Source organism: Vulpes lagopus, chromosome 4 (assembly GCF_018345385.1).
Source record: "Vulpes lagopus strain Blue_001 chromosome 4, ASM1834538v1, whole genome shotgun sequence".
In the NCBI taxonomy this organism is placed as follows: Eukaryota; Metazoa; Chordata; class Mammalia; order Carnivora; family Canidae; genus Vulpes; species Vulpes lagopus.
In genome coordinates this window covers 116664294-116678524 of record NC_054827.1, presented here as the reverse complement: position 1 = coordinate 116678524, position 14231 = coordinate 116664294, and the positions used below count along the sequence as shown (strand labels likewise).

Genomic DNA, 14231 nt, shown 5'->3' with positions numbered 1-14231 from the left:
TACCTGTATCCTCGGGGTCCTCACAGGTGAAAGGGGACTACTACCACTCAAACAGTGTTAGCAGATCACCTGAGACACACAAGGGCCTGATATTCTCCAGCACTTCTGCATTCTCATTACTATTAGCTTCTATTCATACTCCTGAATATCATTGTATCAAATGGATAGAAAATCCTTCGATAGAAACAATAAAATAACACTCTTTCCACAAGCATCTTTGAATGAGTGGGGGCCATATATGATTATGTCCTCTTCACATGGACCCAGGGGTCTTCTCCAGGCCGTTCAGAGACAGCGCACTGCGAAGGTTCACCAGCCCCCTTCCCACACTGCCCAATGCCTGGCGAGCTCATCAGAAGGCAAGAGACTGCATGTGAACAGAAGGGGTTGGGCTGGTGTCCGAGGAGGGGGGGGTCAGTTCCCCAGAGGCCTCTATGACCCACAGAAGTCTCCTCAACTGGGCTTGGGGCTGCCCAGAACCTCCCTTCTCTGGGAACACAGAGGCTACACCTTTCCCAAGGGCCATGGAGCTAGAGCCTGGTGTGTCAACCTCGAGGTCACTATTTGATGAGATGCCTCATTCTAGACCCACTGCCAGGCTCCCAAGGGATGGGCACCCTGTTCCCTCCGGAGCTGTCCTGCCTCCCCAGAGACTGAGGGTAGGAGGTAACCCTCCTTGTTCCCCTGCCACCCTTGTGACCCATCATCTTCTTCCTCCTCTCAGGGGCAGCCTCGGAGCAGAGTGAGACAATCCAGCCAGGGGATGAAATCTTACACTTGGCCGGCACGGCCATGCAGGGCCTCACACGGTTTGAAGCCTGGAACATCATCAAGACATTGCCCGATGGACCCATAACGATGGTCATTAGGAGGAAGGGCCTCCAGTCCAAGGGGATTACAGCCGCCGGAGACGCCTAGGTAGAGCACCGGTGCTGACGCCAAAGCCAGTAACATAAAGCTCCTCACAACCGCTCATTCTCAGGGTCGCTGCTCATCCCCACCTGGATGGGGGAAAGCAGAGGTGTGCTTCGTGGTGCCTGCTGCCCTGGTCCAAGCTTCCTGGGACCCCACCCAGCAAGAAGGCGTCCCAAAATGAAGGGCAGAGTCATGCCGGGGTGGTCGGTACAACGTACAGACTATGCACAGAGAGCGTAATCCGAATACTGTGGTGCTGTAAATAAAATGGATGTATTACAGTTTCATATGAAATCCATGTCCTGCTTTGCGTGTTTTCCAAATCCTATAACGCTGTAATGATTCACACCCCAGGCAGCATTTATTTTTCTCACAAATCTGCTACGTGGGCAGGTATGGAAGGAACAGGCGGTGCTGGTTTACTGGGCATCCACCAGAGCAACACAAATGCTGGTTTGCAACCACCCGGAGGGTCATTTTCTCACACATCCTGGCAGTTGGTGTTGGCTGCTGGCTGGGAACTGAGCTGGGGCCGTCAGCACGAGCACTCACAGGCAGCCTCGGCTTCCTCACATGGTAGCTGGGTGCAAGGGGCAGTGTCCCCCCACAGTGAGAGCCAGGTAGAAGTTGTCTCCTCTAATGGCCCTGCCTTGGAGCCACAAGGCATCTTCTGCTGTACCGCCAGTCAAGGCTGGCCCAGGTGAAGGAAAGGGGAGACAGCGCTGGGCTGTTCTGGGAAAACATGATCTGCCACACAAGACACTGGCAAAGCTGGTTTGGTTGGGTTGGAGACATGATCCTAGGCAAGGGTGGTACCTGGTGGTGGGGCAAGGGATCAAAGAGTACAGGTAAAGCTCAAAGAGTGGGCAGGCGTGCCCTCATGGACCAGCATCAGTATGATAGGGTAAGATTAAAATTGCTGCCATTGACCTACCACGCACCAAGCACTGGGTCGGTGTTCAGTGGACAGTCTTTACTAATCATGTAGGTGTCTACAGACTGCGCTTTTGTGCCATTGTATTGCTGATGGCGTCAAGACCTGGAGGCAGCAGTGACTTGTCCAAGCTGGTGAATGATGACGCAGAGGACTTAATAGTCCTTTTTCCTTATGATTTGGTACAGACCGTCAGGGCCTGACTGAAGGGATAATTGGTTTGCTCATCTCTTAATGCCCGATCACCACGTTCTGGACAAAGACATGGATCAGGAGCAGCCAGAGCTCCCCGAGTAGACCCTGGGCAGCGTTCTAGCCCTGCCCCAGCCCTGAGACTATGGTGGAGAGTGCAGACCATACAAAAATGGGTTATTCCTAGGTCAGGAGCACCAGGGCCCTGTCAGTGTAATCTGGTGGCTTCTCCAGGGCCCATAGGAAGCAAAGACCGTTTCCTGGCAGTGAGCTTGTGAAAGAGCCACTGGGGCCTCCTCCCCACACAAGTGCCTTAGTGACCTCACTGCAGTGGGCGTTAGCTCGCAGCTCCATCCATCTAAGAAGCAGCAGGCTTAGAGTAGTCGTGTCCTGTCTGCTGCCTTTTACATCCCCTTCTAAATTTTGTCAAGCCCTAGACAGAGACACGGACTGAAACACCACATGGACCCGTTCTTCAGGTTTAATAAACACTGGAGGTCAACACGATCCAGCAGGAAGGCATGACCCAGTTCTACATGCACTTCACAGGATCTTACCATGTGCTCCCAGGGCTGGCCAGCAGGGCCATGGGGACCAGAGGCAAACCCATGGCCCTCCCATATCACATAGTGACATCTCCAATCATCAGGCAACTGCCGGGCAAGCAGGCAAGTCATGCATGTGGACCAGCCTAGGGAGGAGGAAGTGGCCCTGTCAGGACTGGGAGGTGGTAACAGGCAAGAGCACAGCACTAGCCATGGGCCAGGGACCCAGAGAAGGCCTCCTGCACAGGGCTGGGCAGGCTTGTCAGGATTAGGGCACAGCCGTGGCTGAGCCTGCAGCCCTTCCACTCCTGCCTTCTGCCTTGGAAGGTGCCCCCTGTCCCCCAGCTCAAACAGGGCCACTCGGGATGCCACCACTGGTCAGATTTCCCGTTTGCATGCTGGGGCAGGGGGCAGATCTTCAGTCCAAGAATCAGCAAGGTCTTAAAACAAGAGCTCATCCATTAGCACTTCATGGTAGTGGGATTTACATGGGAGGCTGGGCTTTCCTTGACAGATGGGTACAGAACAGCGCCTCTGCAGTTTCCACTCATCCCCAAATGCAGCAAGCATCACAGCTCAGGATCACTGACCCATTTTATCACTCTGTGGTCATGGAGCTCTCGGGTGGCCCCAGTTCTTGGCTCTGTGCAGTGTTCTAACAGTCCATGCATTATTTCACCTGCATGGACGCTTAAGCAGCAGAGTACATGGGGACTGCTATTCACGATGCTACATTGTCCTATAAAGACAGGAAGTCAAAGCACAGGGATGTGAAGTCACTGCTCAGGAACAGAAATTCTGAGTAGCAGGCATAGGATCAGGTGCCTATTTTCTGACTCCTCGTCCAGTGCCTCTGTTCAACCTGATGCCAGCGGGTGGGCCGTACACACGATGGAGCCTGTGACAAATGTCCTTGGGAGGATGGTCTCCATCTTGCTACACGAGGCTACTTGTGCCACGCCGTCTTGGTGAGACCACTGCCTTCTGGGGTCTCCTGAGCTGGTGCTTGGCATGGTGAAATCTAAATAAATTCAAGAGTCTGATGAAGCTTTCTCAATGAGAAGTTAGCTGGATGATCCCAATAATGGCATGGCTGTGGGATCTGTAGTCACATTACAACCCAGAAAGGAGGGGGCTTCCTAACCCCTTGACACGGAGCCTTCCTGGTTTAAAGTCTGCTCAGGCTTCGGCGCATGGAGGAGATAGCCACCCCAGGACTCGAAGGTAGGGAAGTGAGCTACTTCGCACCCAGGAGAGGTCTTCCACATGGAGGACAGTGGATATTTTCCACAGACAGCAGTAACTGCAACACGAGGACACTCTGCTCAGACACAGGGATGCTCCTCACCAGCAGGCTGTGTGGTCCTGACTGGAGAGAGGGAAGGGACCTCGTGTGGCTGCTGGGGCTCCTTCCAGGTGGCAGGACTGTGCTCCCCAGTTCTGATAAGCCACATGGTGAGCAAGGCCGGTGCAGGGAGGCACAGTCTCAGAGCAGAGCCCAGGGCGAGGACTCCAGAGAGCACTGGAGAGGATGTGGTCTCTCTTCCTTCCTGCTGACAATCAATCCAGAGAGCACCTGCCCCAAGGCGGCAGAGTTGGCTTAGGGCAGATGCAGACTACCTGGTTATGCTGGGGGTATAGGAGTTTAATTTAACTTGGGGGAAAAAGAGAGGAAACCACTGATTCAAATGGATGTTACAACCAAAGACATATTGAATGTATTTTTTCCTTAATGCTCATCCCATTTGTTAAAACAATATTTTCCAAGTCATTACCTTTTGAAGAGGGGAGAATCTGGTGCAGAAAAATAGATACAAGGTCAGTGGCATAGGTGCGAAAGCCCTGGGTGCTAAAAAGGAAGCAGAGCTTGGTTTTCAGCATCGATGGTGACTCTGACAAAGGAGGGCAGGGATGGTGGGGGAGCAGCGGCAGGTAGTCTCTGGCAGGGACTCGCACAAAGAGGCTCATCCACTGGTGTCTGCTGGCCCAAGTTGGGGTGTGGACAGCCAGCAAACAGGGCCCTGGAGCAGTACCCCCAAACCAGCCCCGAATGGGAGGAGGAGCAGGGTGGCAGGGGCCACTCTGGCTGGCTTCTTGGAGATGAGCTGCTCCCAAGCGGGTTCTGAAGGGTGAACACTGGCCCTCGAGCCCTCCAGAACCCGAACAAGAGGAGCTCTGTGGAGAGTCTCTGGAGTTCTTGGCCAGCAGGTGAGGACATCAGTCATAAAGCCTCTTCACTGCTTTCTCCAGGTTGGTGTAGAAACCGGCCATGCTGCGGGGGAAGAAGGAGTCCACCACACTCTGCGGGAGGTAGCCGCTGAGGTCAGTCTGGAAGAACGTGACCAGCTTGGTCTTGTTGGGCTCCCTGGGGAAAGAGGAGCAGAGCTGGGTCAAGCGCCAGGGCTGCCGAGGAGCACCCACCCTGGCAGGAAAAAGCTGGGACCCTGATTCCTTGTCAGGAGCCCCATCCAGCACTGCACCCGCCCCTCACATAGGTCAAGGGCCTAGACGCAGAGACCCTTTAAAGCCCTGGCCTCATCCCAACTGCACAGACACAGAGCACTAAGGCCTGGAGAGGGATGGAGTGGGCAATGTTCTAACTGGTGGCTAGAGCTCGAAGAGCACGGAAGCGAGGACCTGGCCCTGCGGCCCTGCACTGCCAGCCTCTGACCTGCAACAGCTCCCACGACCTCCCTGAGCCTGTTTGCTAAATGGGATCGTGACATTTGCCCAGCTGCCTTATGGGGCTGGAGGGAGGAGCCCCACACTGAAAATGGAACAAGGCCTCCCACAATTCCTTCTCCTGTGCCTGGCGCTTCGGCACACCGCGTCACTGCTGTGTACGGAACGGTGCTCCGTTTGTTACTGCAGATTATAATTAACGGACCCATTGAGCAGGTCTGCAATTAAGCGATGGGTAGGTCTGGGCCTGTTAATTCAATCCAGGAGATTATCCTTACCCTGGCAGAGGCTCACAGAAGCACCCACAAGGGTGGTTAAACCCTCTCACGTAACCTGGCTTCGGAGGACATAACGGGTGTTCCACGTTGACAGCTGGAAGACAGAGCAGAAGGGTCAGTGAGCTACGACCTTGCCCCCGGGGCACGCAGAGCCCCTCGCCTGGAGCCCGAGTCAATGTGGGGGTCCCAAGCCCCTTCCCCGCACCCCACTGTCCCTTACACACTCTCAGGCTCACAGACAGACATACAAACCCACACCCGCACATAGGCACACAGGTACACGGGTACACTCACACGCACACACACACACATTCACAGCTTCCCCAAACCTGCGGGCATCTTAGGGAAAAGAACATTGCACAACGGAAGGCTCAGGCATGGGGGAGAAGCACCCCGTCTAATCCACCACCTTGACCCCGTGTGAAGATCCTGTGTAGTGGCAGCGGCTGCAGCTTTTGGGGGGCAGTGTGATAGGCCCGGTGCAGGACACACCCGTGTTCCTCACTGGGAGGCAGGGGGCAGCCCCACACCCCTGCACATCTACAGTGTAGACTGGGAGCCCCAGTAGGACCAGGGGCGCCAGCCGTATCTGTGCCTTCACTATACACTTCCTAGCCTGTACTCCCTCTCACCTCGGCCCTCCATGCACACGACCCCTGAACCTGATGACACAAAGTCCGCAGACAAGGCACCCAGGCTGTGAGCCTGCTGGGACGTCCCACGAAGGCCTGATGGCCACCCAGCTGTCACTCACCATTGGAACTGAGCGTCCCGTCCTCATACTTCTTGACTAGCACCAAGTCCACAAAGTCTCTGGGGGAAATGAGCTTCATGGCAGCCGAGGGGGTGGCGGTTCTGCTCACGCACAGCATCTGTCAAAGCACAGAGGGGTCCAGCTGCCAGTCGGAGTCTCCCTGCTTCCGTCCCACAGCCAAAGGCTAGGAACCCAGTGGTCTGGTCCTCAGAGCAAGTGCCTCCTTCAGCGTGGTGCCTGGGCATCCTGGGTCCCCCAGGCCTGGCCCTGGAGGGAGCGCCCTGTGACCCTCACCCCATTCTCAGAATACCCCCACCAGCCCACAGTCCCACTTTGAAGGCAAAGTCGCCCCAAACCCACCCATCCCCACCAATCCCCTCCTCCAGCAGGGCCCCTGCCGTCTCAGGGAACGGTAGAGAACAGGTCAGGTGTAGGATGGGATAGAGCGCTCTGGGGTACGCAGCAGGCAAGAAGTGACCGGGAAGGTCTTTCTCTGTCTTCTCTCTTGGGTTTTAAGACTGGGGAACCTCTGCCCTCAGGGTTTCAGTCTTCAGCGTGGGCATGCCATCCCTCGGGGCACTATGAATCCCTTTTCAGATGACAGCCTTCCCATGTTCTTCCTAAAAACACCAGCCTGAGAACAGGCTCGCCTTCCTGCAAGCTCTTGAGACAAATGTACAGCATACCCTACCCATCTGGAATCTTCCTAACAGGTGCTGCTCCTGGGTGCAAAGTCCCCAGGGCACAAGGGGATACGTGAGGTTGCTGATTCCAATAGTTAAGCAAGACATGGCATGCTGGAGTTAGAATTCCATGTTCTTCCTTCTTTTTTATAAAGACTTTTTTTTTACATTTTATTTATTCATTTCAGAGAGAGAGAGAGAGAGAGAGAGCGCACAAGCAAAGAGAAGAGGCAGAAGGAAAAGGAAAAGCAGATTCCCCACTGAGCAGGGACCCCAGGATCATGACTTGAGCTGAAGTCAGGCGCTTAACCCACTGAGTCCCCCAGGCACCCCATTCCCCTCATTCTTTTTAAAGGCCAAAACTTGCGGTTAGAAACAAGGCAGCTTGCCTTTTCTGAATTCTCATCATTTCCAGCAGGAATGGCAGAAATGCTCTTTTAAAAAATTTTTTCTTTTAGTAATTCATCCTGATTCCTACTGCAGGAGGCATCTTTCCTGAAGGAGTGTTTACAGTATTGCTAAGAATGCCAAAAGCGGCAATGTGGGATAAATCCACGAACTGGCACACAGCTCTGTGTCTCACCTATCCTGCTGTCCCCCCGTCATCTGTCTTAGAATTCGAGTATTTGAGATTTCTCATAATCAGGCTGATAAACACCAATCTTCGATCTGTGAGAGAGGGCTCCTCCTCTGCATTCCCGCCACTTCCCTGAGTGGCAAAGAAGCACTCGGCGGCTTCTCTGTTTTTCAAGAACCTGAGCTCACCAGCAGCCTGCCTTCCTCTCTTTTCAGTAACTGTCCACTGAAGGCTCTCTCTCTCTCTTTTCTTTAAAGATTTAATTTCTCAGCCATCTCTAACCAACAACGTGGGGCTTGAACCTACAACCCCAAGATCCAGTCACCTGCTCTACTGACCGAGCCAGCCAGGTGCCAGCAGTAAATCCTATCTAACAGTAAATCCTATCTTTTCATGGGCACAGCAATTAATTTGAGAAAAGACTTCCCATTCCTCTCATTGAGAGATGTAAAATATATTACTTTTTACATATAATAGTCCTTCATCCACATTTGTAATATAATCATACTGTTTTAATAAATTCTAGTATCTCAATCCAGATTCTTTTCAACAAGTAGTCTTTTTATTTTTTTTTAATTTTTAAAAAGATTTTATTTATTTATTTATTCATGAGAGACACAGACAGAGAGGCAGAGACATAGGCAGAGGGAGAAGCAGGCTCTCTGCGGGGAGGCCAATGTGGGGCTCGATCCCAGGACCCCGGGATCATGCCCTGACCCAAAGGCAGATCCTCAACCACTGAGCCACCCAGGTGCCCCACAACAGGTAGTCTTAAGGTCACAGGAGATATATCATATACATAAATACATATATATATATATATAACTTATATACATATTTATTATGCAGGATGAAGTCTATGAAGAATAAATATATTAGGATACAATTCAGTAGTGTACATGCAATGGAAAACGAGTTCATATATGAAGAGAACAAAGCAAAAGAAGATAAAATTAAATTTCCTTATAGCCTGCAGCCCATTCACAAATACTTGAGGCAGGTGGAGTAAGAAATACCTCCAGGAACTCAGGACTGCCTTCCAGTTAATGCTTTATTAGAGGCAAAAAGCAACCTTAGCTAGATAAGTCAGGCTCCAGGATCCTGGATATCTTCTTTAGCATATGAAAATCCTTTTGGAAACTTTCTTTATCTCTACCTCTCTAACCAAAAACTATATATAATCAATTGCTCCTCACAATCCCAGTGTGGACCTCTCTTGCCCTCCGCGTGTCCTGTCCCTCTGCACTTTAATAAAAGCACCTTTCTGCTCCTAAAACATCTTAAGAATTCTTTCTTGACTTTTAGCTCCTGGCCCACATCACATCAATGTATCTTTAAAACAAGTGATGGTCAATAAAACTTCAGGTCATGTAGATACATCGAAAGAATGAGATCATGGTTTTGCTCAAAATCGCCTGATTTATTACATGTTAAAAACAGCACACTTTGCAATATATGATGAAAATTTTCAATGTTAACTAAATGTTAGGTGTCAATTGTATGTGTAGGGATGATGTACAATTTTTCAAACGTCTGTTTGGAGGCATGCATGCAAAACATTTGAAGACTTGCACTGGAGGACTGACAGGGCCAGGGGGGATACAGGGTTGAGCTTTGGGCTCATACTGGCTCAGCCCTCAGCCAAGACTGAGGGTCCTGTGCAGCCCCCAGGGAAGCAAGCATGCCTTTCCAGGAAGAACCAGGTGCTCAGAGGAGATACCCTGTAGCATCACCTCCCAAACCCCACTGGCAAGGTGGTCAAAAAGGCGAAAGTATCTGCAGTATTGGCAGGCTTGGGAAATGTGATTACAAAGATGTAACGAGGAAAACACACCTGTCTGGCCTCCTGAGGGATCAGGTCAGTGGGACCCCAGCTGGAGCTGGGGTGAAGACTGGGGGCTCATTAACAGGTTAGGAGCCTGGAGATTGGGAGGTACCAGCCAGCACTCTAGACTCTCTCCCTCTGTGAAAATGTTTCCTTCCCCATGGGGTCCAACTGAAATGCTCTCATCGTGCAGCACAAAGCCCATCACTGTCATCATTCTGGGAGAGCAGGACCCCTTTCGGAGCTAGGTCCCTAGGCTCTGCACTCTCCCTCACGGCTTCCCACTCACTGGATCAAGACAAAAAGTCTAACCAGCTACAGAAATGCAGCCACTGTTACCTTCAAGAAAACTCCATATAGGGTCATTCAGTCCCTACATTTGTGTTATGATATAAAGGGCGCTAGCCCATGGTTTCTCAACTCATACCATTTGCATAGAATTTTTTGTATATTGTCTTCACAATAATTTTTTACTCTTTCTGGTAGCCTCTATGTTGTTATTCACTTAATACTGTTAACTAAATGTTCTTGAATAAATTTATTTTAAAAGAAAACTACTTAACTATCTGAAGTGGGGGAAAAAAAAGTATTACTTGGCATAAAGGCAACTGCAAAATAGCCATACAAAGGATTGTTGGATCCTAATTCTGATTCTGAGGTTGAGGCAGGCGGGCCAGTTTTGTCATAAAGGAGATGATTAGCAAGTGTTAAATGGGTGTCACAGGCACATTAGCACCTAACTGAAACTCTCCCCTTCAAGCTATCAAAGGAACTGAAAAAACCCAAATGAGTTGGGGTGCCATCACCATGTGCCATTTAATGTCAGCTTTCTCCTATCCTTTGTGTTCCAGGGGTGTGTGACCCCACCCTTCAGGGAACACCCACATAAACTCTTGACAGTGAACTGAAACGTGAATTTCGGTCCACGCTAAGAACACCCGTTTGCTCCACATTGACCAGAACAGAACTATGGCCTCAAGTTTCACAACACCATCTGGGTATACACACAAGAGGGCGTCACATTTACAGATGTCAAAATCAAGCAGGTTGGCAACATCTCCCCAAGGTAACCTTGTTATTAGTTTTGGCTAAGACTTTTTTTTTCCTTCTTGACTTCTGTAATCAAAATGAGGTGGGTTCTTAATGCTACAAGTTCCTACTGCTTAATGTTCTTTAGACAGAAGCACCTAGAATTGTGCTCATATGGTAGCTACTAGCTCCATGTGGCTATTTAAATTTACACTGAGAGTAATGAAAAATAAATAAAATTAATAATTCATTTCTTCAAACTAGTCACCTTTTAAATGCTCTGTGGCCACATGGGGCTAGTGGCTACTGTAGTGGACAGGGTTGTTGCAGAGCATTTCCATCACTTCGGAAAGTTCTATCGGGCAGTGCTAGCTGAGATGACACCCGTTGTACCAATGGAGAAGCTATAATCCAGGGCTGCCACCTGGCCTAGTCCCACAGCTGGCAGAGAATCCAGACTCCAGCTGGGACTCTGGATTCATTATCATGGCCCCATCACGGGGCAATATCTCAAACCTGAGCTGATAAGTCAAATCCAGGCATTGCTTTAGCAACCTCATCTGGGAGCCCACATTCACGCTGCGCTCCTTCATCAGCGCCTGCTATGTTCTTAGAGCTCTGCTTAGGGCTTCTCCACCTATCTGTTCACACTGTTTCCCACCTGTACCCGGGCCAGGGCTGGCCTTGAGTGTTGCAAGCAGTGGGCAGCCCGTGTTTGCTGGGTACCAGGGGCGTACAGGGTCCTCCCCTTGTCAAAAGGTGTCACTGACCCCCCTCCAGAGGGACAAGGTCAGGTTACTGCCAGGGGAGCAGTGCTTGAAAAGACTTACATCAGTGATGCTTTCGATAATTTCAAAGCTGCTCACATTCTCATCCCACTTGTCTCGCAGGGTCCCAGCAAGCGGCTTTATGCAGCCCCACACTTTCTCTGGTGTCGAGTTCACAATGCCTTCTCCCCGGTACCTGGAGCACAAAAGGAATGTGATCCCAGGTATCCACCAAATCTTTATATCCTGGGATTATTCAGAAGGACTAGATGTCACATCTGTCACTGCTCTTTAGGACAGCCTTGCAGATCAGGGGCTGAGAGCTACCAGCCCACCTCCCCTCAGATCTGCAGAAACGGATCATAAGCTTTCACAAGATACAGTTAGCTGGAAATGATTTAGGTAAAAACAGAAGCTTTTCTGGAAGATAACTGGCAAGTGAATTCCAGGGTGCTAGGGCAGAGTGGAATTATTTTAGGAAGCAAACCCGCAGAGACATCACGAAGGGTGTGGCACCTCTGACAATCTTTGACAAGGCATGCACTTACAGGTTCCCTGGAAACTCCATAGATGGCCTCCAGGAAACTGAAACTCCATTCTGTCAAAAGGCACAGAATCGTACAATTTAGAGCTAGAAAGGCTCTGGGAGATCACCTGACCCAATCCCTGTTCTATAGAAGCCTGGAGCCTCAGGAGATGCGATGCTCCAAGGTGATCCGGCTCATGTGTCGCAGAGCAGGGACTGGCCCTGGGCAAAGCTGTCCTACAGTAGAACTCGATCGAGCAAGGGATCTTAACTGGCTGATTCGAAGAGCTCTGTCTGAGTGGTTTTCCTCCAAAAAGCCATCATGCAATTTGTCTCCTCCAGCAATTTTGGTCAACTCCTTAAAAATCAGAAGTCGCGCAGAAGCAGAAACTCTTCCCATACCGCCCTCCTGGGAACGCAGACCGGTTCCTGCTGTGATGAGCGCAGGCTCTGGAGCCTAACCACCATTTACTAGCCAGGTGACCTTGGGCAAGTCACTCAGTGCAGGGGACAGATAGGAATCTCCCCAAGTCATTGGCGCACAACAGGCCCAGTATTTTTTAAGGAAACCACCCTCAATGGGATCCCACCCGCAATCCAGCTCCAGGATGCTGGAGCCAAAAGGAGCAGGAAGAGGAGGAGCCTGGGGTCTTGGGAGACCCCAGCCCCCCGGGGAGCACGCGACCCCTTCCTGCCCAGCTCTTCACTCACGCCTTCCCGGCAAATCTTCCATCCTGACTCGTCCCGCCGGTACCGGAGCACCTTCTCCGCCACCGCCTCGCTCATCTGCGCGGCCACCGCCGGGTCCATCGCGCCGAGGGCTGCGCGCGGCTGTGGGGGTCGCGGCGGGGTCGCGGCGGCGGCGGCGGGCTCCGGGTCTGGGAAGCCGCACGGTCCCCGGGTCTGGGAAGCCGCACGGTCCCGGCCCGGGGGCGGAGCCTTACCCTCGGCCCCGCCCCACGCCCCCGATTGGCCCAGGCCGGTGGGCTGTCCCCGCCCGGCGCCTTGGATTGGCCCAGGCCGCGGACGGGCCCCGCCCCGCCCCGAGATTGGCAGGGTCGGAGCCGGCCGAGCCAGGCTGGGCGGTCCGGGTGGCGCGGGGCAGACCTGCGGGGCCGCCCCCCGCCTGGGAGTGGCCCTGCGCGCGGGAGCTCGGGGGGGCGGCGGGGCGGAGCCCGGGGCGGCCCCGGAGCGTGGACTTCCGCTCGCAGCGCCCGGGGATCCGCAGAAATGAGCTTCAGGGGCGGCTGCTGCGGGCCCCGGGAGGTGCGCGGGACGACGGGCGACGGTGAGGCCTGCACGGCGGGCGGCGGCGGACCGGAGGCGAGAGGGCTCCTCCGGCAGTGACCCCCCGGCGGACTCTGGGAGTCTGTGCCCCTGACGCAGGGGCTGCAGAAGTGGGGAGCTGGGGAGCCCCCGTGCCCTGGGGCTGAACCCCCGGGGGCCCGGCCGAGTGAGCGCCTGGTGCGTTCAGTGCTGGGCCCCTCTTTTTCCTTTACGTTCTAGGTCGTGAACATACGGTGCGATGTTGGCTGCAGGAGTAGAATTCAGTGGTTCATCACTTACAACGCCCCACGCGCCTCACTACAGGTGCCTCCTTAATGCCCATCCTCCCCACCTCCGTACAGCAGCCCTCACCTTGTTCTCTAGTGTTTGGTCCTCTGGGCCGGAATACCTAAGGGGATGCGTCCCGCACCTGCGATGCGCGGGCAGCTGGGGGAGGTCTCTGCGTGCAGGTGGCTCCCGACTTGGGGAGCCAGTGGGGTCACCTCCCCCGCGTGTGAATGGCAAGCAAGCTCAGTTTCCTCTTCTATAACCAACTAAATATCCGAAAACGTCAGCACGGAGGTCATTTGTGCTTCTGTTGGTCTGATCCTTTCATTTAAAGATTTGAAAAACCAGTTCTAAATAAAAGGACGACTTGAAACTCTTTTCTGAAGATGCAATGGGCTGCCAGCTTTTAAAGAAGCCCCCGGATGAGGAATGAGGGAGTCCCAGGGTTTGGACCAGTTTCACCCAGTAGTGGCTGGGTGGTTTGGGTCAAGTCTCTTAACTTCTTGGAGCCTCAGCCTGCTGCAAGGGGAAATGGGACACTAATAGGTGTCTCTGTGTGCCATTGTGATGGGCAAGTGAAGGCAAGTGGGCGTGTAGGTATTCCTAGGAGCCATAAAAGAAAAAACTAATAAGGTAACCACACTTTTTTAAAAAAATTAAGGACATCAAAAATACTATACAAAGTTAGGTAATAGAGGCACCTACCTTGGCTGGCTGCGTGGTTGAGCATCTGCCTTTGGCTCAGGTTGTGATCCCGGGGTCCTGGGATGAAGGCCCACATTGGCTTCCCACAGGGAGCCTGCTTCTCCTCTGCCTATGTCTCTGCCTCTCTCTGTCTCTCATGAATAAATAAATAAAATCTTTTTTTAAAAAGTTAGGTAATAGTCTGAAGGAAAAATTGGAGCATATTTTGGCTGAAAGTAAATTTTTTTCGTGTACCAAGTGCTCTTATAAATTATTAGGAAATTTT

The 14231-nt window shown here is 52.3% G+C and overlaps 2 protein-coding genes across 6 annotated transcripts in view; one reads left to right on the top strand and one right to left on the bottom strand.

Moving 5' to 3' along the window:
* Positions 1-1209, top strand: part of IL16 (interleukin 16) — a 102216-nt gene extending 101007 nt beyond the window's left edge. For 3 of the 5 annotated variants that reach the window (XM_041753168.1, XM_041753166.1, XM_041753169.1), the window contains 2 exons: positions 268-359; positions 725-1209. In XM_041753168.1, the coding sequence (XP_041609102.1) occupies positions 268-359; positions 725-856 (224 nt within the window). In that variant the 3' untranslated portion in view covers positions 857-1209. The remainder of the gene's footprint in view (positions 1-267; positions 360-724) is intronic. The other 2 variants (XM_041753170.1, XM_041753167.1) reach the window with 1 other exon arrangement.
* A 1299-nt stretch (positions 1210-2508) lies between these two features.
* On the bottom strand, positions 2509-12624 carry STARD5 (StAR related lipid transfer domain containing 5). Its single transcript, XM_041753608.1, has 6 exons — positions 12419-12624; positions 11730-11779; positions 11245-11377; positions 6301-6418; positions 5547-5640; positions 2509-4951 (listed from the first exon to the last, which is right to left on the bottom strand). The coding sequence occupies exons 1-6, from the start codon at positions 12515-12517 to the stop codon at positions 4804-4806; spliced, it is 642 nt and encodes a 213-aa protein (XP_041609542.1). The 5' UTR covers positions 12518-12624; the 3' UTR covers positions 2509-4803.
* Positions 12625-14231: the final 1607 nt, after the last annotated feature.

Coding starts and splice junctions, on each gene's coding strand:
- STARD5 (XM_041753608.1), bottom strand. CDS start 12,517: ATGGACCCGGCGGTGGCCGCGCAGATGAGCGAGGCGGTGGCGGAGAAG. Junction 11,378..11,729: donor ATGGAGTTTCCAGGGAACCT/GTAAGTGCATGC, acceptor TTTGTGCTCCAG/GTACCGGGGAGAAGGCATTG. Junction 6,419..11,244: donor TTATCGAAAGCATCACTGAT/GTAAGTCTTTTC, acceptor GTGCTTTGACAG/ATGCTGTGCGTGAGCAGAAC.